General features: G+C 39.3%; 1 protein-coding gene and 1 long non-coding RNA gene across 2 annotated transcripts in view; one reads left to right on the top strand and one right to left on the bottom strand.

The window, feature by feature from the left end:
- The window catches only part of LOC145459364 (uncharacterized), a 30,787-nt gene extending 5,942 nt beyond the window's left edge, over window positions 1-24,845 (bottom strand). Inside the window, exons 1-11 of the mRNA XM_080338017.1 lie at window positions 24,562-24,845; window positions 22,146-22,279; window positions 20,005-20,095; window positions 19,326-19,462; window positions 18,599-18,634; window positions 14,043-14,201; window positions 13,882-13,969; window positions 13,468-13,514; window positions 13,306-13,374; window positions 11,406-11,520; window positions 7,882-7,983 (exon numbers count right to left, since the gene is read on the bottom strand). Coding sequence (XP_080194143.1) covers window positions 7,882-7,983; window positions 11,406-11,520; window positions 13,306-13,374; window positions 13,468-13,514; window positions 13,882-13,969; window positions 14,043-14,201; window positions 18,599-18,634; window positions 19,326-19,462; window positions 20,005-20,095; window positions 22,146-22,279; window positions 24,562-24,671 — 1,088 coding nt within the window. The 5' untranslated portion in view covers window positions 24,672-24,845. The remainder of the gene's footprint in view (window positions 1-7,881; window positions 7,984-11,405; window positions 11,521-13,305; window positions 13,375-13,467; window positions 13,515-13,881; window positions 13,970-14,042; window positions 14,202-18,598; window positions 18,635-19,325; window positions 19,463-20,004; window positions 20,096-22,145; window positions 22,280-24,561) is intronic.
- LOC145459407 (uncharacterized) lies at window positions 1,494-2,432 on the top strand. Its single transcript, XR_013921398.1, has 2 exons — window positions 1,494-1,754; window positions 2,234-2,432. It is a non-coding gene; the product is annotated as an uncharacterized LOC145459407 (long non-coding RNA).
- Window positions 24,846-25,109: the final 264 nt, after the last annotated feature.

Raw genomic sequence — 25,109 nt, 5'->3', positions numbered from 1 at the left:
AGCAATTGTGTCCAGTTCTGCCAGTCACAGATGAGACTCTTCCACTGAAGAGGAGAGGGTGAATGAGGGGTTCAAGGTCTCTTTTGAAAACATCAGAAGCTTCCTGGAAGATTTAGGCCTTAATGTTCAGGAATTGGATGAACAACTTTCGGAAGAGCAGAAATTCGATGTTGAATTAACCCTGACGGACTTGTTCATTGGTTTGATTGGCGGATTGGAAAAAAACACTTCATAATGTTGAGCTGGAAGGAAAATCCAATCTTCTTAAACAAGCTAACCTCCCCCGGACACTTCCACGTGAGTTGGTAAAATTAAAGCCATCTGAAGTGACAAAAGTCCTCCGAAATTATATCGGTAGACTGAAGGAGATGGGGTGGTCGGGCTACAAAATAGAATGCGTTGAAAGGCAACACAGGAACCTCCTGGAAAAGTATCGGGAAGAAAATTCTTTCCGCGATGAGATCGATGGCACTAGCGAAGTGACCTCTTTTCATGATACTTGGATGCCGGTTCAGCCCTCCGAATATTTTGAAGCTCTGAAAACCTTTTGTGGAGGACTGGCAACAGCGGCTACTGTTGAAGCCGATTTTGCCCAGGGAGAAAAATGAATTCAGGAGAAACTTGACTGACCTGAGTTTGGAAGCACTGTTACAGTGCCAACAATTCAAGAGTATTCAACAGCTATAATATTCAGGTGTTGAGTGTGTTCATTGGACTTTTTTTCCTTTATGCTTATTGGTAGCGATACCGAGTTGATACTGCACATTTTGTGGTTTCGTTTGATATTATTAACCTATGAAATCGCTAGTTTTTTTCTTAGTGTAAACAATTTAAGTCTATTCAGCGGATATAACAATCAGGTGTTGAGCGTGTTCGTTAGGCTTTCTTTCTTTTTGCTGATTACTACCAATTCCGAGTTGATACTGCACATTTTGTGGTTTCGTTTGATATTATTAAACTATGAAATCGCTAATTTTTTTATTTTTCTTATTGTTTTTTGGTACTGATTATAAGTGGATGCCTCACATTTTGTGGTCTCTTTTGATAAACTGGCCCAAATAAAGCGTGTTTATGACTAATTCGAGTCTGAAACGATCTATTTAGGACGATGCCAAAACTGCCAAAAATAAAAACTGAAAAATGCCAAAAATAAGTTATTTTTGACAGTTTTGGCATATGCCCCAAATAACACGGCCTGCATATAGGGCTGATGAGTTACAAAAATCAGTTTAGGATATATCATCTTATTCCTGAAACTGCAAATATCAGCACAGCAGGCTCAGTTGACCATTTGTTAATGCGGACATGGCGACCTATAATAGGTTACCTTAGGTTACGCGTTGCGGGTTTTTCTGAGATTCGTAGTAAACAACCAACGTGCTACTGTGACATCACAAGCAGCTTCCGGTTAGGTAAGTAAGTAGGGAACCACACATGGAGGAATAAATATCAATATATACGAAATTAGATGCGAACGAAAGGGACTATATGTGTTGATAGATTTTTCAGTATGAAACACCAACCTAGATTAAACATTATAACGTGGACATTAAATATTATTGGTTGCATATGTAAGCGGATGAATATCACTTATTTCAAAGTCGTCTGCGTGTCGAGCCGACTGGTCGGTCATTAATATTGAGCTTCGATCATGCAAAGGCTGACGGTGCGAAGCTTGTGACTTGTTATTGAAGAAAGTAGAGACTTTCGTTGAAGATTCCCAAGACTGATGAATGGGATGCGCATCGTAAAAGGTACAGTACTGTATAGTATTAGTTACCCTGAATATCTACGACTGTGGACACCACCCAGATGACTTTGGTTTCATGATTTAAATATTTCAGTCGCCCCATTCTCTGTTCTATTTTGGGATATTAGTCGACTTGTATAATGACCTGCGACACCACATACTCTGTCGCGGAGTAGTCGAAACTGTTAGCTTGTTATTGACATTTATCGGGTCATAGCTTAGATATGTTTTCATCCGCTGCTCGATATGTTTGGCTCACATGCCGCATCAAATGAGGCACCTTTTCTTTCAATACATTGGTCATTCCAATCATGAATCTCTGCCATATCATGTCAAATGAGGAGTCGTCAACTCACAATGTACCAGTACCGGTACTTCAAAACTTGTTCTATTTTTGTTAGCCTATTTGTCTTAGTCTTTATAAGTCATGTCTAGGTTAGCAACTTAGCTTAGTATAGCGACTTACGCATGAATTATTTTTAGTGGAACTGCAAGATACTAGTCACACAGAAGGAATGAAGACGAGAAAAAGAAACAATTGGAAGTTTATCCGGCGGTGGAATTAATTCACCTTTTCTTGCGACCACTCGTTCTATATTTGCATGCCTCCTAAAGAAGAATTAGACCTCCAGCAGCAATACTTTTTCATCGTGAATCATGAATGAATATACAGTTGTCCCAATGTCGTCTTGAGAGCGTGAAGAAACTTTTGCGGTATTTTGGCATCGCGTTGCTTTGGGATAGGTATGGATGTAGGCTACGTGAATTTACAAGCTGGCATGTAATAAGATTTACAAGGACAGCATGTAGGTAGGTAGGTAGCAGAGATGAGCGGATTTGAAATTTCTATGTCCTAATCCAATCCAAATCCGAACCTTCAAATCCAAATCCTAATCCATAACTTTTTCATATTCAAGTCCATGTCCAATCCTAATCCGATTCCAACTGGAAATTCAGAAAAAATACCAATTTATGCAATGGAGGGATTCGAAAATTTTCTTTCACAACCAACGATTCACTTGATTCAAGATAACTTAGTAACCATAAGTACATTAATAACTGATCTGAATAAAGTTTGTCGCCATTCGCCACACAACATTTCAATCTCCCAGAAAATAGGTAAATCCAATCCTAATCCGTTCAGAAAAAAATGTCCAATCCAAATCCGAGAAAATTTCACAAATCCTGTTTTTTCAAAACCTAATCCTAATCCATGCTCATCTCTGGTAGGTAGGTAGGTAGGTAGGTAAGGCGGTAAAATTACAGTCTCGGTCGTAAATGTACAGAAGAAAATGTAGATTGAATATGCCAGAGGTGACTAACATTACAGTCTGGCGTGTAAAGTTAGATTACCGGACCGCTGTAAGTTAAATTTACATTCAGTGACGGTAATTACTGCCAAGTGGCTGGCCACCCTGCTTCCCGACATTTCGCGATAAATCGAGGTAAAAAATTTTTTCAGTGTAACCTTTTTGTTTTTATATCTTTACAAATCTCATTTCAAGGGAATCTGCATCTCCAATCAAGAAACTAACCCTGATTTCCACAGTCTGAATGATGTTAGTGAATGACATATTTAGTTTTGCTGAGTGTCCATTTAAATCTTGTAAGAAAATAAATTCTACGAGTAAAGGACAATAGAAAATATGAAACCGAAATCAGAACCTTAAATAAGATTTCTTTGTTTTTTCGTTCAATCTCTTCGTTGAGCAATCCGTAATAAATCGATTACAATAACTGAATGTTACTGACAAAGTTAATGTAGAATTGCAACGGCAAACAGGGCGCAGAACAAAGGCTCTCGCCAAAATGATTTCTCTTGCTGGCTGCTGTTGTTATTCACATTGTTGTGTATCTTTATCAGGTACGTTACGTGTGTGTATTGGGGGGAGGTCAGTGCCTCACCAGCCATGAACCTCGCTGCACGTCATTGCTGGTCAGTGACCACGGTACGTGGCTATTCATGAATATATAACTGCGCGTACTCTTTCAACTAGGTATATAGCAACTGGTGTCCGATCAATACCGAGAAAACCATTACCGATAATGCCACTCACCGAGAGTGAGCACCACCGAGAAAGGGTTTCACCGAGAATGAACACCACCGAGATTGGACATTACCGAAAAGGGGCACCACCGAGAATGGACATTACCGAGAATGTACGTTATCGAGAATGGACACCACCAAGATTGTATATTACCGAGTATGGAAAATGACGAAAACGTAACGTACTAAGACGGACGATGTCGCGAAATCTAAACCTTAGAATACCGAATACCACGACGTCGTGATACACATACACAAGATATGTGCAGTACATATACATACCATGCGTGCATGCATGATAGGCATGGTTCATATGCCGCTGAACAGAAATATGGTAATCTAACCCCTTTACAGGCAAATGTCTTGTACTAATTTCTGCCGTGGCGCAGCAGACCGATAAGGTGATAAGGTCCACATTGTTTCCTTTCCAACAATTAACAATTATTATTGACACTACGCCGCTGGACAAGGAAGGTGCAGCAATAGCCGTATAGTACATTCTAAGTCGAGCACGTAGATATTATTATTGAGAGGACAGTAAAGTATATCTTATGACCATAACCAATGGTGGTCAGTAACGAATTACTTCTACTTTTTTCGAAGTACTCAAGTAGTTTTCCGCTACTCGCGGTACTTACTCAAGTAAATGTAATTTCCTGCTACTTCGACTTCGTAATATTGTGTGATCTACTTACTTTTCGCTATTTTCAGTTTGACAAGTAGAAGTAGTTCAATCCTTCAATCAGAAAGATAGCCTGAGCAATTTCGGAGCTGTTTTCACGGAGTGCCAACATTTAATTTTCATAAAAGTTAGGTAAAGCCCAGAATTTTCGTCGCGCTTCGCGCACAGTAGATATGGACTGACAAATATGTTTTCACGAAAGTATAAAAAACTATAATTTAGGTAGCGAGATGTGTGGTTCCGTTCACCCCGCATTGTCGCCTATAGAAACTATTTCATTAGAGTAAATATGGCCCATCATAACGTTTGAAATTACCGTTTCGCAGTCTAACAATTACTTATCATATCCTAATCTAGCAGCCCATGGCGTGCGCTAATCTGAAAAGTGGACTTCGACTTCTACTAGCGTTAAACCTGTTTTAGCAGACCACCGCTGGCACTTTCGGAACAAAAGACATGAAATATATTCCGCTTTTAGAAGTAGTATATGTATTTCTCTTTTAATATCCAGTATCATATTTTGACTTTAAATTAGTCTCAGTTCTTTTGTCTGGAAAACTTACATGTTGAGGTATGAAAGCAAGTGTAGTAATGCCTCTATTGTCCGAAAATAAAGCTACACTATATGGCATTTTTACGATCCGCCATATTTTTATAAACGAATACTAATCGCGCAAAGTGTTTACACCGTATCCGATACAACTTCCCGTATTGCTCTTCGAGTATACTACGGGTCTTATAATATGGGGGAGGGCACCATACCATGATATTTTCGAAAACTGAGTTTTCGAGTAAAAAAAGGACTAGTATCGCATTTCCATATCAATTCTGTCATGTGCATCCCATGATGTAGACGGATACTTGATATGTCGAAATTTAATACCTCCTGGATGCATCAATATGAATCAAACTCTCTGCACTTTCGGCATATATCAATTTGCAGCTTTTGAAAGTCTTTGCGGACGAATTACGACGGTTTTCAAAACTATTCACTTACTTGAGTAGATTTCAGTGTTGGGATAAAGTCACTACCTTCGAGTCACAAGTCATTTCGAGTCATTGTACATTTTGACTCGAGTCAAGTCAAGTCAATCGATTTTCGAATATGACTCGAGTCAATTCAATTCACCCGATTTTTGGAGGTGACTCGAGTCAAGTCTAGTCAAGTCAAGTCAAGTCACGAGTCAAGTCACAATTCAAGTCAAGTTGCCTTTTCGAAGTATGAGGCATGATTACGTCATTGCATTTTGCTAGCTGTCTGAAAGACAGATTGAGTGGCCATTGATTCTGAACCGATGAACGAAAATAGAGTTAAATATACATGCAATAAGGCGCCGTATAGCTCACATATACGTAGAACTGTTAAACTACGTAAGTAATTGCATAGCCCCAGTTTATATTTACCAGTCGAATGGAGAATAGAGAAACTAATGGATAAGTTGCAATACCATACCCATTTATACATATTGATATGATACAATTCGCGCCTGCGCCAATGGTTGAGGAGTATATAAACTACATTCGAACTCTACAATTTCAATTTAACAAGAGGTTTGGTTAAGGTAAGAACAGAAACAGAACTAAATATTTTGCCATTGAATTACTTTGCCACTAGTTTAGGGCAACGTAAACTGTAGGCTTCGATCACTTCATTTGTGGTAACTTTATTTGTGAGGGAACAATGGAGGCTCAGTAAAACGCACGATCATTGAATGATTGGTCGTTCTCACGGGTTACACCGGCGTTTCGCGAACAATCCGAACATATGCAAGATACACCGATTACTTGATGACTTGAAATTGACTCGTCAATTTTTCTCCGAGTCACGAGTCAATCCACACTTGTCTGATACGTCAAGTCAATTTAGCAAAGTGACTCGAGTCAAGTCAAGTCATACGAAAAAGGTGACTCGAGTCATCCCAACACTGGTAGATTTAAAGTCAGTCAATTCTACGTCTACTTGAAGTAGTTTTAGGTTGATTTCAACAGTGCTACTTCTACTCGTACTTGAGTCGATTTTTGCGTCGCTTTTTCTACTACCACTTCAATAGCTTTCTTGAGTACTTTCGCCCCCTCCGACCATAACCGTCTACTGAATATGAGTAAGCTGCATCAACTGAAAATGTAGGCCATGATTCGCCTGGATATTTGTCTATCCCTTTTCGATCTTTGAACGAATTGATGCGTTCCCGCTTCCAACAAAACTTTAGGCCTACTCTTTTGAGATACCAATCACTGCTGCTCGATGCATTATTTTTATTACAGATATCCGTTTCCGTGAATGAGGGAATTCACAATTATGCCATAATATGCTATTTTGGAATACGAATCACATCCGGTTGTCACGGATTTTCGCGCCGGTGAAGCGAAGTTATTAATTGTTACGCTATAGTTGATAACATCATCACACGAATGTGGAGTGTTCGAGAGAATGAGCTGATATTGTTAAGCTGCTTTAAAGCCACGTTATGCATATGTACAGATTGTGTGTATGTGCATCACGGCCTTGCCACATTCGGTGTGGATTCTCAGGTACAAATTTCTCGACAACGTTAGTCTCAGTAAAGCGTCTCGGTATTCGCCATTCTGGGCAATGTCCATTCTCGGTAATGTCCATTCTAGTTGGTGTCTATTTTCGGTAATGTTCAGTCTCGGTATTATTCATTATCGGTGGTGTTCATTCTCGGTGGTCTCCATTCTCGGTAATGTTTATTCTCGATGATGGCATTCTCGGTAATGTCCATTTTCGTTGATGGTATCAATATAGAACCATTTGAACTACAATTACTGTAGTCATCGACCTAAAACCAAATTCGTTACCACGGCATTCCCTATCCAAATAAGTACTCCATAATCTAAGGGTGGAGAAATGAAATTCGTCCGTTGAGAGAGTATAAAAATTTTACAAAAAGTATTGCGCTTTATATAAACGAACTGTTGAACTGTTGAGATAGGCCTACTTCAAATACGCGGATTTGTTTGGTGGAAAACGGATATTGGCGTTGATGGTATATTTCTGGTATTTGTCTGTAAACTTGCTCTCCACGATTGGTCTTGAATTATCATTGCATCACTGCAAAATGTTGTACTTGGCATCCTCGGGAGATGTCTTAGGACAATGCCGGTAGCAAGCATAAATGGGCATACAACTCGGTCCAAAGAGCTTGTAATTTATTCCGTAGAAGTCGACTATTTAGAAAGGTAAGATTCTCCGTATATAGGCTATATGAATAGTTGGTGAAACAAATCGAGCAGTAACTGTCGGCAGTAAGTATGTCAAACAGTGTTACATAAAAGAATGAAGACATTTTACAATTGCAACAATTATTAGATACAGTGGTATCTCACAACCGAAATGTTGGTGACCTATATTATGACTGAAATAGATTGTCGTCTGCTTACCTGTACTTGCAGTCAATCTCATCTTCAAAGTTGTCGCATGTTTTCACACCGTCACATACCACGTTTGGACTTACTGTCACTTTGACTCCGTCCTTTTCGCAACTGTACAAAATAAGCTTTTCTTATACGAACGTCATCAAGTACTTCTACTTTTTTGAAGTACTCAAGTAGATCTGATTTTCACTACTTCTACTTTAACTTCGTAATATTTTGTGATCTACTTACTTACTTTTCGTTATTTTCAGTTTGTCGAGTAAAGGTAGTTTAATCCCCCAATACGAAAAATTTCCGGGCTGTTTTCACGGAGTACCAACATTGAATATTCATAAAAGTCAAGTAAAGCCCAGAAATTTTGTTGCGCTTCTCGCACAGTATAGTTATTGAGTGACAAATATGTTTTCACGACAGTATAAGTGAATATAATTTAGGTACGGATTGCTTAGTTCCGCTCACACCGCATCACAGTAAATATGGCCCACCATAACGTTTGAAACTATCGTTTCGCAATCTAGCAATAACCTATCATATCGTAGTCTAGCAGCCCATGACGTGTCCTGCTAATCGGGAAAATCCGGCTTTTTTTAACGTCACGCCTGTTTTAGCAGATCACCTTTGTAGCGTTATAGACAAGAGACATGAAATATATTTTCCAATTTTTAGAAGTGGTATTTGTATTTCACTTTCAAATCCGAGTATCATACTTTGAGTTCTAATTACTTTCAGTTCTTTTGTCTGCAGAACATACATGTGGAAGCATAAAAGGAGTATAGTAAAAGTCGTCCTCTATTTTCCGAAAATAAAGCTACACTTAATATAAATTTTACGATCCGCAATATTTGTTATTAACGTATACTAATGGCCCAGCTTGTTGAAACCGTATCCAATACAATTGTCCGTATTGCTCTTCGCCTAAACTCGGGGCCTTCATAATATTGGGTAGGGCGCCATGCCATGATATTCTCTAAAATGGGATCTTCCAGTATCAAATGTTCATATCAATACTATTATTTGTATCCCATGATGCGAAAGAATGCCTATTTCGTCGAAAATTATTACCTCCTGGGATGCATCAATACGAATCAAGCTGTCTGCACCTTTTGCATAGCTCAATTTACAGCTTTTTGACAGTCCATGAGAACGAATTAAGACTGTTTTCAAAACTACTCACTTACTTGAGTAGATTTAAAGTCAGTCAATTCTACTTCTACTAGTTTTAAGTGGCTTATAGAAGAAGTACTTCTACTCATACTCGAGCAGATTTTTTCGTCGCTATTTCTACTTCTACTTGAGTAACTTTCTTGACTACTTTAACAACCTCTGCTGAGAATGCATTGCTCTATTCCATCGAATGTAATATCACGTCTTAATCCCATGATCTAATCTTAGTAAAGTTAAGGTATCTTGAATAGAGGGTATCATCTTCCACAGTCAGGACATGCATTTGCGTAGCATAAATCTTGAAAACTGCATAATTTGTGATATGATGGCAGTCAATTAAATGGCAATGTGAATAGGTAATTTCATATTTGAACAAGTCCGTTTCACGTTTATAAATTATACAATTGAATAGTATATTGATATTTAAATGAAATATATATAGATTGAATGATCCTAAAATGTCGAATCTAAGCAATATGCGACTCATATGGTCACCACAGATTTTAAACATATACATTTATGACAACTCATATAGGTATATGATCAGTAGCCTACCCAGGTTAATTCCGTGCTATGAGAGTGAATATGCGATTACAGCAGGGGCGGGCAACTTCTGCTGTCGAAGGGCCGGATATGGGAGAAAAAGTTCTTGGTGGGAGGGATTCCTAAATCGATTCATTAAACGCGCATATATCCACAAATACGATTCATCATATTTAATGTAAACTTCAAGTTTGAAGCATATCGACCAAAACATTATTATTCAATTAATTTATTAACCTAATGCACTTCAATATCTATTGAAGTCAATGAGACATCTGTGGTAATCTTTGAACTCTGGCTGCAAGTAGGACACACAAAAACAAAGAACTAAAGAATAATAACAATCACTATTATTTGTGTTCGAAAAAACAAAGAATAAACTACTGTCACTATAATTTGACATAGTAAGCAAGTAGTGGTGGGTTGCCGCAGATTGTGACTGTGGGCCATACTATCATGCAAGACAAAAAACTGTCTGCGGGCCGCTCAAAATCCCTTCTTGGACCGCATGCTGCGCGACTCTGTCAAAATGTATTGAATACGAACGAGATGTTCGGATTTTTTCATATCTACAATGATATCAATTCAATAGGGTTGAGTTCATGCGTAAATGCCGGTAATGCAAGCCTTGTTATGTTGACGAACTTTTGCGTAAGATCCACTCTCGCACGTTCTACACACAGGCTGGAGACTGTGGCCACGGGCCACGCTATCATGTACGACCGGAAACTGTCTCCGGGTGGCTGCGGGCCACAGAAAATCACGTCGCGGGCCAGATCCAGCCCGCAGGTTGTATGTTGCCCGTTCTTAAATAACACGAAGGCACTACCGTAACTCATCCGTACAACCCTACCGAATATTATTGGTTGGTTGCAGGGTTGTAACCAAGTCACAAGGTTCCGAGTCACAAGTCAATCTCACTTGACTTGACTCGAGTCATTTTCAATTCACCACCGAGTCAAGTCCGAGTCCAAGTCACGGAGTAGAGTGTCGAGTCCGAGTCATAGTGTTTGGACTCGAGTCCGAGTCCAAGTCATTGTGTTGATTGTTCAGTTCCGAGTAAATGTCGTGTGGAACCCACTTTTTACATCTCTGCTCGGTGATATCGAATGCTTCACATTCTTATTATAAATTCTCCTCACTTTTAGCAGTTTCTGGTAGCATTTTCAAGTAGCAGCACTGATAGACGAAATAATACTAAGGTGATAACTTTACTATTCTTCGAAATTACAATGAAATGCCTGTCATGGTAGACCAGGTTTCGAGTCATATGACTTGGTCCGAGTCATGCGCAATGACTCGAGTACAAGTCGAGTCAATACACAAATTGACTCGAGTCGAGTCATTTTTCACATTTAACAAATCGACTCCAGTCAAGTCGAGTCATGAAAAAATCACGACTCTAGTCTGACTCGAGTCATTAGAACCCTGGTTGGTTGATGCTATCGATATCACAGGTTGAAAGAGAAATCGGTATCGGTCACTGGAGGTAAAATATACTGGCAATATCCATGACGATATAGTATGGCAGTAGGGAGCCAGAGAGCTATTATCTTCGACTGCTGGATTGGGAATATTGATCTCCTTCTTAAAGTGTACAGCTGTCCTGATGCAGCCATTCCATAGTTTATTTCATGTACAAACATAGCAATGCTTGTAAAGCCGTTCAAATAAATGCTCTGAAATTTCGCCGCATTATTTGAATTTCGGCTGAATATATCTTTGTGATCATCGGTGAATGCACTAGTTGCCGGCATTATTGGTACCGGCTCAAATATCCATGTTGGCTCTACTCATCAGTATCAGCAGATAGATAGACCTACCTTGCCCTTCCCGCAACAAATGTGAGTCTGTCGCAAAATGCAGGACGGTCGCCGCATTCGCATTCTTCTTCCTCAAATCGGGCACAATCCGGAATTCCGTCGCATCGCGTTCCGTCTTGAAGTGAATTCATAATTTGCAGCGATGTATGGAAACCGAATAAATGGGGATAATGACTGACTAGAGTCGGACATGAGTCGCAATCTGTCGTTAACTTGACCCGACATGAGTGTATTTGACTATTGAATCGTCTTGAACAAGTCATAAGACTCAACAACATTCTGTAACAGTGGTTCTTAAACTTTTAATACCGCGACACAAATCTAAGTTTTAATGGCATCTCGTGACTGAAATCTCACACATCAAAAAGAATTCATTTTCACTATTAGTATTCTACCTCTTTATGGGCATGTATGATATAGAGAACACGCAGACATTATAGTTGTAGGCAACACAGCTCTATGAAAATGTTTGACGCCGCGATTTCAAATTGGGGCGCTTTATTTCATGGTGGCCACACACGTACTGCGTTTGTACCCCTGTACTCAGATCGCAAGGATAGGAATATTCGGTGTCAACCATTTCAACGACCGGACATATAAACATCGAAGCTTTAGCCAACCTGCGACGGTCAATTTTGGTCAAGTTTTTATCGTCGCCTAACGTTTTGGCACCGCACTTTTCCAACCGTATGTTGGCCCAAACTCCATGCCTTCACGTGTCCCGGCGCGGAAGGGGTTGGCCTCGATATACCTGTTTACCATATTTTGACAGCCACTCGTTGCACACCCTTACACTAACGCATCCCCACGGTCTCCGACGATGTTTTCCTGAGAAGTCGATGTCGGACAAAGCTTATCATGAATTCAAACCAATTTGTGAACTACAAGAGTCGCCACATGTTCATTATTAAGCCATATTGTAGTATCGACTTTTCTACATGTCTCGCTTATTGGCTATTATAGTAACCCACATATCGACCTGGTATATGCATAAACCAACCGCAAGATATCGCCGCGAAGCGCGGCGAGTTTTTTTTGTTGCAAAAATTCAACAAATAGTACATACATATTAAAATGTCGCTGTGGTGCCATCCCGACCCAAATTTATGCCCTTTCCGACCAATTTTGAGTCGCGACCCAGACTTTAGGAACCTCTGTTCTATAATATATGATATGATCCAAGTCTCACATCCCAGGACCGATACTTGTAAATTTGTAAAAGAATCTGTCGTTTATCTGTTTTATTAAACATGTTAAGAGTGAGCAAAATGAATATAGTATGAATGCGAGGCCTCCGATTGCATCTCAGAGTTTCAAAAACGTGAGTTGAACCTGAATTGAACTCGATTATGAGCAGTGAACACGATAACTCGGACTCGAACTAGAGTCTCAACACAAAACTCGGATTCGATCCTTTTCTCGATGACCTGAACTCGGACTTGACTCGGTGGGAATTGAAAATGACTCAACTTGACTTGAATCAAAACTATAAAAGTAGAATTGGCTTTTGAGTCGAGACCTTGTGACTTGGTTACGACCGTTGTCTATACTGCGTAGGCCGTAGGGCTTGCACTTCACCTACTATTACCCATGTGGGCAAGTTCGGGTCTACCTCTAATTCAATGATTCTTAGTCGAGGCTCGCTGAGTCAGTCTCAGAGTTCTCAGGAGGTCAAACACACAGCCGGCTCGTAAAGCAGAAGTCATACCGATTCGCAGTAAATATTCATTATATATTTTTTGTTTGTGTTAAAATCGTGTTTTAATGGTTACGGCCCACATTGGAAACCACATTGTTACCTTTTGAGAAGCATCATCATCACTGACAGATTAAAATGAAAACAACCTGTCGCAAAATTGCGCTGTTCCAGTCTCTTTGATTCCGTTAATTATCTACTCACATTTTCTCCATTCGTCTGAACATCGATATTCTTGGGTGGTTTTAATCCTCGGCCATGATATTCCAGAGTCTGTAACATTCAGGTAATTTCTGCTTTCCAAAGTTGGAATAGGCCTACATAATAGCCCCCAAGCCTATGCTGCCTTGTGGTTAAATTCCTTACCTGATCGGTTACAGTGTTGATCGTCTATACCGCCTGTAAATTCAATGCTGAAAAGGTATATTGAAGGTGCGATTATGAATTATTCGTGCAACCGAAAAGGTTGGGCGTTTGCTATCTACCCGGGAGCACATATTTCTCGCCAATAGAGGTTTAATGATTTGCATAGATGCAATGAAAGTGGCATAGTCGGTAAAATACAGAAGTATATTTAGTGTGACGTGGAACAGGCATTATATCGTTTGTGGCCGCAAAAATGTACAGTACATATTTGAATTTTCCACAACACTCACCATGTCGATGTCATAACAATCGATACTTGAATACTCAACTCGAATCACTCAGTTACTCGATTTTGCCCTTCCCTACTTATAGCACGCTTATGACACAGGCATCTCAAGAACTTACACATCCTACCCCATGTTGCAGAGCATTTCCACCGTGACTGGTACAAGTTCCTCATCTCTAGATTTATAAAAAGGACGAACTTGACCACCGTATTCACCTGATGGAAATGGTATGCAATTACCGAAACATCGAACTATGTGCTCACTGCTTGGTACTCATTCATGACTTACCAAAAAGCAGTTCGTGACATATTTTCGGTCGGCTTTGCACTGGACACAAACACTCGTCGGTGAAATCGGCACAGTCGAATGACCCGTCGCATACCTTTGAAAGTGGAAGGACATAGGATGGATTTGACAAACATCTAAAACACGCCTCGTCCATGAAATCTGAAACAAATGACGAGATTGCAGCGTTAGCCAAGCATAGACGATGAAATACCGTTGATATCCCTATTTTAGTTGGCCCCATATATATCTAGTAGAGTAGACCTGAATTATCGTTTAAATTGTATGAATACCTCCTTATTCAGAGAATTTAATAGGGATGGTGTGAACCTCTGAAAGCTTCACGTTCGTGTGAACGCGAACCTCTTTAAAAGGTTGTGTGTGAACGCAAACGTGAACCTCATGACGTCATATTGCTATTTCCAGACCTACATTTCAGTGAAGTGATAGCCTATATTAATGTGCACGATACCTAGTGACCACTCGGGCCACATAATGTCACAATACAGAAGTACATATTGACGTTTTGAACGTCGCCAAATGTATCAACTGGGACAATCAAATGACATAATAATCCCATAAAATCAATATCTTCCGTCGCTTTGCCAACAATTTCGACGAGGACTTGCAAGGGAATATAACCTTACGCCTTAACGGTCTAGGCGATACCAGACAATGTATTCGTCGTCTGAGTATAGCTACGTTGACGTTGTGCAGAGTGTAAAACGGGTTTTGCTTGCTACCGATATTACCCCATTAACAAGTTATACAGCAGTAGCAAACACCACAATCGCACGGATTTGGTTGTTATGATTAAATAAACATATGAAATCAAGATTGACCTCGTACGCCTGCTAGATTTTTTACATCAGACATCAATTTCATTGATTTGTTGAGTATGAATAAGCATCATTCGCTGACTACCTACATGTGGTGTATTTCGTTCTTGATGTTGTGTGATTGCGGTTCAAGCTCGTAGCAGAAAGTCACTAAATATTCGAACACATTTTTGTAACTAAGCAAGTAAAATTTTTGAGATTGTGAAGGTGCATGATCGTTTACTGTTGATTTGTTTCTGCGGCCAGCGTCATGCATAAAGCGGTCCGCAGTTGAAATGCAATAAATGTCAACCAAAGATGTTATGATGAAGTGAAAATTGTGATATATGAAAAGGGTTGACAGTGCCGTTCGTTTGTGAACATGAACATTTAAATTTATGAGGTTCACACACAAAACGCGAACGTGAACCTCACGTTAACACCATCCCTAGAATTTAATAATATATTCACATTAAATCGAACCCGAATATTTTCGGCCGACATTCGTTATCTGTCAACAACTGGCAGAGAATTAAAAAAATAATATATTGTATATGTAATGAAATGAAATAAAATATTATAAAATAAAATAAAATATTGTATATCGATAATGGCATCTACGAATATAACGTAACCGGCATGAAATTTCGAATAATCGGGGCGAAGATATCGCTCAAGTTCAATGTACTCTTTTGGATCGTATACGAACTCCCTCTGTTGGCACAGACTTTAGAGCTATTGTTCTCAAACTTCTTTACGCGCCCCCTTCATGACAGTGAAAAATTTCGCGGCCTCCTTATCATCATATCAAAAAATGTTAAAAAGGAGCAACCAGAATGTTTGCAATCCCAAAGCATAGTTTGACGTTGAGATACCTTTGACATATGAAAGTATAGGACTATGCACAGATCAATAATTTTGAGCAGGAAGGGAATCGTGCATAGCGCGAAAATATTCTTAGTTAAATACTTTGTTAAAATAGTCATGTGCAATGGTAGCACGTAGCATATAAATGTATGTTTGCGATTTTGGTGTCATTGGTGCCATTTATTTCTTGTTCATTTAAATCATTTCCCCGCCACTGTAAATGGCGGGTTTTGTTCCATTTATAGACGTTGTATATTTGTGAGGTGACCCAATTAGCGACCTGTGTGTTATTCTTGATTTTCACGTATTTGGAATCGAATAACCAACCTTGAAAGCAAAAATGTTTTATTTCCCGACTTGGGCTTGGCTTAAACGTACCTGACCATAAGGTAAATCAAAAACCAATGACGCGGATTGCACGTACACCATTCAAACTTCTACACAAGACAAACAATTTTCTCAACTGGTAGCAATTGTTCGACACAAGAATAACACTGGTCTACACGATTTTTGCGCCAGGACTTCTTTGGGTCATTTATACCTAATTTTGGGGCGCCGAATGCAAATCTGACGTTGTTTTTGCTCCATCACGTCACGATTTTGAGACATTATGTATGCTGAATATGTTTAGTTTTCCTACGTACTCAAGTAGATTTTGGCTACTCACAGTACTTACTGAAGTGGTAATGTTTTACAACGACTTCAAGATCTACCTGAACAGTATTCTGGATGAACTAATTACTTCGGCAATTTGGTTTTTGTAAAGTAGAAAGTAGTTCAGGGATAATATTGCACCACTATCATGAATTAAATTGTCATAAGAAACGCGTAAAATAACCTCTGAATCACGGTAACTGACTATCTTTTTCGAAGATTCTACCCATGGGTGGTGTCATTATAGTCATTTTGCGTTACATGCGGCGATCCATCTTGCGATTTCGTATGTAACCACCTCTGACTAACTGTTAAAAATTTGCGACCGCCCCCCCCCCCCCCCCGACCAACTATACTTAGATATTTACTGACTTTTAGTAGTTGTCAGACCTCTCATCTTGTCTTCCACTTGAAGTAGTTTTGACATGTCTTAGAAATGACTACTTCTACTTGTAATTGAGTAGCAATGTAAGACGCTACTTGTGCTACTTGAGTAGCAATGCTATTCACTTCGACCGACTCTAGTTCATAGTAAAATATTACGGCAAATCAGAAACTACCAAAAATGTAAAGCTTTTGGTATTTGGAACTGGCGTTTAATCATGCAAAACACTAACAAAAAGCCTCGAAATCAGCCAATGCGAATCTCTAGTTCTATTCAAGCATAAAACACGTGGTATTTGGTGTAGGCCACAGAATGTCCTATGTCGAGAGTATCGACTGTTCTAGAACCGTGCATATTTACCGAAGCCCTTTATATCATGGCAATAAGCCAAAAGAAAATCAGTTCAGAAACAGCTTTCCTCGATTCCGATAAAATGTGGAATATATGGAAACTGGAGAAGAAGAATTAGCATGATAAGCACAGGTGAAGATTATTGATGATATATTCTTTCAAGTTATCATGATAAGCAGTTTTTTTCTTTGGAAATGCAGACATCGTTTTTCTTTTAATGTTTCGAAACGAGCGCAAAGCGCCACATATTAGGGTCATGTACCAGAGTGAACAATTCTCTTCTGCATATATACCAACAATACAATGTTTATTGTTTTCAAACTTTCACGTTTTACGAAAGAGCAGTGTGCTGTCACAAAATGCATTGACCTATTAAGTCTGCAGGAAGGATGCATAAACATAGATAAGGTATGGAACTAAATTAGGTACGGAGCTACATATCACAATCTTTTAACGAAGAGTGGTATAGAAATATGATAACTGCTGCCGACTAAAAATAGTTGCATCCCCGTATAAATTTATGGGCCGAGAATAGGTCCTGATCGAAAGAAGATAGAGAACCCCCGGCTTCAAGTTAACCGAAAACTCTGTTATTTTGTTCCACAACAACCCAGGTTCCATCATTATAGATGATCTCAATACCAATGTTTGATCTGTTGCTTTTGTACGCTGACCGTAATGTCAGTAACCAAAGCCGAAATTTGATCAATTTATGAAAATGAGAAAAATCCAAACCGAAAAAATCTGACGTGTTAGAGAAAATCTGACGACAGAATGGAATTCAGCAACCTAAAATTAACCTACATCAACCATTAACATTTTTGGCGCAAATTTTTTTTCGAAATTTGTACACCAGTATAATCTAATTGATTGGTTTGGAGCTGCCAGAAAATACACTTCGTAAATGTGGCATTCTGCAGAATGTGTCCTAATTGAGTATACTCAGTCTGGTCACTTCGACGTTGCCTACCATGTCGATTTAAATCCTTGTTTTTTTACATTCAAATGGCATTTATGCATGGCATATGACAGTACTTTTTAAGGAAATAACTTCTTTATTCATAACTTTGTCTCTTTTCACGTACTCGGCACAAATGCTTGCCCGCCAGACCATAAAAGCATCAGAGACATTTTCTGATTGGCGCAATGATCGGTATTAGTCATAATCTAGCATCGTTGTATGGGTGGTACGACGCAAGTATATGACATTTGAAATCGCATAATGAGGATTATTGCCGTCGTTAAAACTACTAAGTTTCAGCAAAGATTAAACTCGCTCCGAGTACAAGAAACTTCATTTCTCCCGGGCGACTTCGCCCCCCCCCCACAGATTAAGAACGACTGCTTTACAGAGCCATTCACGAACACAGGCAATTCATGAGATCAAGTGAATTTGAACATTTGTTGAAATTCCACAAATTTTGCCGTGTGGGTTGACATTAGTTAATGAAAACATGTGTAATTACAGTAAAACGAATACTCACATTTGGCGTCGTCCTGACAAAAGCATTCGTCAACCTCTGTAGAATCGAAAGCATAATAAATAACGCCGTATTTCTAAGAATCGCTGACAGCTTTTGGCAAATAACATGAGAGATGGAGAGATGCAATAACCCGAAATTTTAAATATTGAGAAATACATTCCGATAGGTCATCATTCCGGTCCTAACTAGCTATCGCGGGGTATAATATAAATCATCTCATCTTCACTAAATTATAACATCATACAATTATCCAAATATGGATCAATGCCATGTTAATCGTTCTTTCTATGTCTACATTAGAGATGAACATCATCAGAATTATGATTGTATCCGGACAGTAATCCTGCAAGTCTTAGCCGAAACATGACTGGATCCGGATTCGCATTTTTGTCTGAATGCCGCACCAGCATTAGGACAGGAAAATAAATTTCTAGCGCATAGAAGAAGTGAATTTGTATTTCTTTATCTTGATGTTTAGTATCAACTTGAACTCGGCTAGAGTCTGTATTACACCGCGCTTTCAAATACCTTATAGCAAATTTGAATGCATTGCCGTTGGTATGATTAGAAAAATACTTAAGACCAGAGGACGTATCACTATTGAATCATATTTTGAGCGTCAAAATGTGTGACAAATAAAAAAATAATATTTTTTCGTAGTTGTGTTCGAGTTGTGTTCCTTCTTAAACACTTGTTGGTATTGAAATGTCGGACATGATCCTCCTACCGTCATAGCACAATGCCGTGCCGTCACACACGTATGACTTCGGTAGTTCGCAACGATGGTCTATAGGTTTTCTACCAGAACACACTCTTCCATCGAAGTGGTTATCAGAATGTTCCACTATTTCGTCACTACCATCGCTGAAATAGAGCAATTTTAGGTGAAATATCGGATTTGGCAAGGCAAAAAGGATAGACTTCATTTTCACCAGGTGTATGATCAAGTCCTATGTATGGACTGTTTTAGTCGCGTATCAGCTTATTGCTGGTTCATTCACTTCGTGCCCGCGTAGATTTTTCAGATAAATACATTTTTTTAAATCTTTTCTATCGATTTCGTTACTTTCATAAATCGCAATCGTGATATAGATTGTAAAGCCGGACTAATTCAGCTACAATTCACCGAATGCTTTAGACCCAAAAGAACAATGTGCCCTATATAAAAAAAAATGGGGGATATATGCTATTCACGGAATACCATCAATAATAAGTTTAGCCAGACTATTTATATATATATCTTTATAAGGGACCTCCCGAATGCTATGTAGTTTGAAAGATAATAGCCGGCGACGAAATGCCTATTTCCATGAATTAAGTTGGATTCAATTTTATTTTGGGCGAAGTACCCATGCCAAAATCAAGACACGTCGGGACATTAAATCGCGATACGGCGTTGTTCTTACCGACATGTGGTATATCCATCGCAAAACCACGTGTTCGGAATGCACCGCGACCCGTCGTAGCATGAAAATTCGTCGGTCGAACAGTGAACATCTAAGAATAGCAAGTGATTAGTTAGTAGCTATGCGTCTGCATGCTTTTCAAAACAATGACAATCTAATGGCCATATCGTCGATTTGGCGGTAATCGGTATTGAACTCAATTCAATAGACGCATCTAGGTCACAAGAACTCCAAGTAAACTTCTTTCGGAGCAGTGAAGGCTCGTCACAAGATTAACTAGTGGTACCCATTATGTTACTTCTAATCGTGGCCACGGAGATGGGGCGATACATTACACCCAATGATTAGAAATGCGCTAATTAGCCTACCCGAGAGATAACATGTCAGGCTCGAGTGGAGTCGAGTATTCCAGTATTACTCATGATGACGTCAGAATAGAATGAATGATGTGGAAAGTTCAAATATGTATACCTTTCATGCCACCGCAAAAATACAATGTCCGTCATACGTGGCATTGAAGCAGGGTTCCCAAACTTTTTATGGTCGCGAGCCCAAATTTCGATTCGACTATGCGACCCCAACTCTCCATTTGGCGTGCTGCTTACTAAAAAAAATGGTCAGCAACTTCGCCCAAACTTACTCACGGCATATGTCGTCACTTGTAGTTTTCCTTGAAGGAAAAATTACCGTCTTATTGTTTTGTATATTGCTTCCGACAGTTTAATTTTCATGGTGATGGTCAGATACCAACGTTAAGGTATATACGGTTGCGCTTAAAAATGACGCTTCGACTTATCTGATACCTTTTTAACCAGGTTCGTATTCCTTAGAGGTCGTGTTATCTTCTTTTTTGAATACGAACTAAACTATTCAGAAAGGAGCCACCGATAGCATCCTTGGTGTTTAATTTTTGTCTTCGCGACCCCAGAGAATATGCAAACGACCCCATTGGGGTCGCGACCCCTAGTTTGGGAACTCCTGCATTGAAGAATACTTGGTATTTTTCGACCATACCTAATTCACTGCACTCTATGCGGTATTTGATTTTTGTCCCCACGACCCCATTGCGGTCGCGACCCCTAGTTTGGGAACTCCTGCATTAAAGAATACTTGGTATTTTTCGACCATACCCAATTCACTGCACTCTATGTGGTATTTAATTTTTGTCTTCGCGACCCCAGAGAATATGCAAACGACCCCTAGTTAAATACTTCTTCGTGCAAAAGTAGAAAACGAAAGGCCATAATGTAAAATTTCAACAAATTATTTTATGTAATGTAGATACTTTATAAAATAACATGGCGATAACGTGTAGAAATCACGCTGGTCACATGTGGCGTGCATACATCCGCATTGCATGTAAAGTTTTGCAACAATAAAATGCATTATTAACTGGTCCTAGGGACTGCTAAAGAGGACATGAAAAACTAACTACAAGTAAGGACTACTGAATAAAACATCAATGATCTGCATGCAATGTTTCGTTGCGATGTGTCTATTGGTATTTCCACCCCTCACTACGCCACTGTAGAGTAATTATAACTCTGAGCTAACAATGGCAATGGCAAAAACATGACACAACGGAACACCGGTATCACGATTAACGAATAGCGATGCGCGTGCCAAATGTCGTTTTTGGTCATCACAACGGGGTTAACTAACTAAATTGGCAGTTAGTATCAATCTGTCGGTCGGCGACGGCAATTCGTATGCTAGAAACTGACCAAGCGAAAAGGAGAGGTAAACAGACGACTCAGCAATCTCATCTCACCATTCGAATCAGAGATTCTAAACGGCCCAGGATACTTGAAGTGCTAGTATCCTTATGAATAATACCGTTGATTATTTGCCACCTCCTTCGGATTTGTTTTTACTCAATGAAAAAGTTTTGAAAAAGTAGTTACCCTAGACTTTCTTATGATACGAGGCGTATAAATATTAATAAACAGTGCAACTGTGAGTTTTTGGAGATATATGTCCAATGCATCAATCATATTCAACGTGTGTTGGCAGGACCGCTTTCAATATAAAGCTGCACTAACGGTCCCATTGATGGTTTACCTGAGTCTATGCCTCTATTTTATTTGTATCCATATTACGGTTCGCCTTAAATTAACCCTTGACAGCTTCTTTACACTTACTATCTCTGCACAATCTCTGCTTGTGTTTGTGTAGTTCTGGTGGAAGAATATATAGCAACGAAAACGGTGACAGTCCTCTGCATAACATCACATTATTGTCAGCGTACGTCGCATACGCCTCGTCGGATTCGTCTCTAGCAAAAAACATTTATCAATATGTTAAAAGTGCATATCACTGTTATGTAAAATGCAGCATTGCGAAAAATGTATAAGATGAAATATTTCAAATTCTAATAAAATATATGAAATGGCCACTACTGAAACCGATCCAGTAGGCCTACACCATGAAAACGGCTGTTTTCACGTGTTCGTCACAGCTTCACACATTGTACCATTGCTACCAGACTTGGGTAACTGAATAAATAGATTATAAGTAGTAGGCTACTGATTAGTGATTACTCATGAACTTGCTATGACTGGGGCTGACTGTTCGGTTTTCTAATACAGCTGGATTTTGAAGCCTGATCGTTTCGTCAGCAAAACGCTTCTTTCATATCTTATAAAATCAGGTCAATTGAACAGTATATTCATATTGAAATGAACCCGAATATTTTCGGCTGACACTCGTCAGGGGTAATCGTCAGCAACTAGTAGAGAATTGGAAAGAACACTGTACGTCCAATATGAATATACTGTTCAATTGTATATTGAAGTTCTGTACCTCCAAGACGCTCTTCAGAAATCAGGTCAGTAAAATCAATATTTCGCTATTTCAGGAATGATATTTGCGCGCTATTTCCTATGCGAGAATAGATGAGTGGTGACCAGCCTGTGGTCCGCGAGTAAGCTTCGAGTGATAGACGCGGTAATATTATGTTATCAAAAATGAATTGACCACGTAAATTAATGTGAACTTGCAAGCTGAGATGACACTTTAAATAACCCGACCGCAAAATTGGTATATTGATGACTACAGTAATACACTTCCAAATAAGGCGGGAGCAGTCATGCCTTCCACGTTCTATCGTTAATCTTTGTAAATTTGCATATAGTTGATTATTCTGCGGCAAATTAAACAGAATATTCCTGGTAATAGTCTGAGGCCGTTGTGATGCGCCAGTCTAGTTGTGCGCAGTACCGGGGCCGCCATTTCGGTGGCTGTCATTTCCTTGACAGCACACACGACCATGTATGAAATCTCAGCCAACATGCGTTGAGCTAAGAAATTTTGGCCCAAAATGATCGACGCATGTTCGCCGAATCCTTCGATGTTGATATAATCAATCACCGAATGCTCCTTCCTCGCAATCTTAACACCCAAAGCAATTGCGACCCGCAATGCATGCAGGTCGCAATATTATTGACCAAGTCCAGTCGGTATCTTTAAAATATTTCCCGCCTCACGTGTTAGAACATGTAGAGTGGGCGGACCACCGACCAGACAACGGCAATGAGACTAGTAATCACGAAATCACGGCACTTGATTGGCTAATCGGCTATGAATCAATGATCATGACCGCGGCGGCTTGCTGATTAGGTGCTTCTATTTGTTCACGGGTTCTGCTAACGGCGGTTATTCTGTAAGCACATTGTCGGTTGGCAACAGATGATGACTTAATATTAACTTGGGACAAGGTGAGTTAAGTTATACATGAATAACAAGTTTAAACAGCTGCTTCACAAAAAAATATTTCTAATTACACTGGTGCATGGTGAAGGAAAACGCAATAACCAACATGCCTTGTTGTTATTGAGGGAAAACAAAGAAACACGGATAAATATTTTAAATGTGTTTATGCAAGTCGCGAACGAAATTCTCGTTTTAGAAGGGGACCAGCATAATCGAATAAAAATATAAAGCTTAACAAGAATACTACTTCGTCTGGTTCTATTGGGCTCCAGTTAGGGTATATATTTGACGTTTCGAATGTTTAACCGTATCGCGAATCATTGAATTTTGCACACGTGAATTTTATGTGTGTCCCTTTAGTACCGTATGGAAAGCTTCTGCAGGACTTGATATTGCATATGGATACCATGTATGCTCTTTAGAAGGATTTACTATGGGTCCACTTTTTATTACACTCTTTAGAGTTCGCTGCATGCGTTGCTATGCGATCCCGTATATTAAGGTTGCTAGAAGCTAAAGATTTAGGCGGTATTTTTCATCCGTATAGCAAACAAGTCTGTATCATAGTTTAATGAATCCCGCAGTCTTTCTACAGAAGATGCTGTAAGCTGCTATCCAACAATTCATGGCAAAGCCAGCATGGATACGGCTGATTTGTAACATTATATGACCGGAGAAACTTTACAGGTCTTCATTGTTTACTATAATTATTGTTGGGCATATACGGTGTGACTTACAATAGTGGTTTCTGGAAACGCCGCAATTCAAGTAATCATGTCGGAAATTACATAAGAATAATACAAAGGCGCAGACTGCTCTAGCGGGAAAAATTCTTAAAATTCTTACGAGCATTCTGTACTGCCATTGCAGAATACATCTAATGGGAAACATTGTGATCCGTCGTGGCATTCAAACATATCTTCTTGGCAGCTTCTTCCTATTACGAGAAAGGACATGGTTAATTTAAAACATGCAAGTCGTTTATAAAGCAGGCAAATTCAAATTGGGATCAGAGGTGTTTTATAGTGTGGGAACCAGGGTTGTAACCAGGTCTAAACGTCTGGAATCACACTTCCATATTACTTTCACAGTTTTGACTCGAGTAAAGTCGAGTCATATTCAACTCACCACCGAGTTAAGTCCGAGTCCAAGTCAAAAATGAAACTTTCGAGTCCCTGTCCAAGTCATAGTGTTCACTGTTCAAGTTCAGTTCAACTAATTTTTTTAAAGCTCGTCGATGATGTCGAAGGTCCCGCATTCATGATATACGCATTTTCCTAACTCTTCATATTTTTATTTAAACAGATCAAATACATTTTATATGCTCATTTTTCGAGATGACTCGAGTGCAAGTCAAGAAAATTCACGAAGTGACTCAAGACGTGTCGGGTCAT

The sequence above is a fragment of the Botryllus schlosseri genome, chromosome 16 (genome assembly GCF_051294905.1).
Source record: "Botryllus schlosseri isolate E-star chromosome 16, Bs_hap1, whole genome shotgun sequence".
NCBI classification, from domain to species: Eukaryota; Metazoa; Chordata; class Ascidiacea; order Stolidobranchia; family Styelidae; genus Botryllus; species Botryllus schlosseri.
This window is presented reverse-complemented; position numbering and strand designations above follow the sequence as displayed.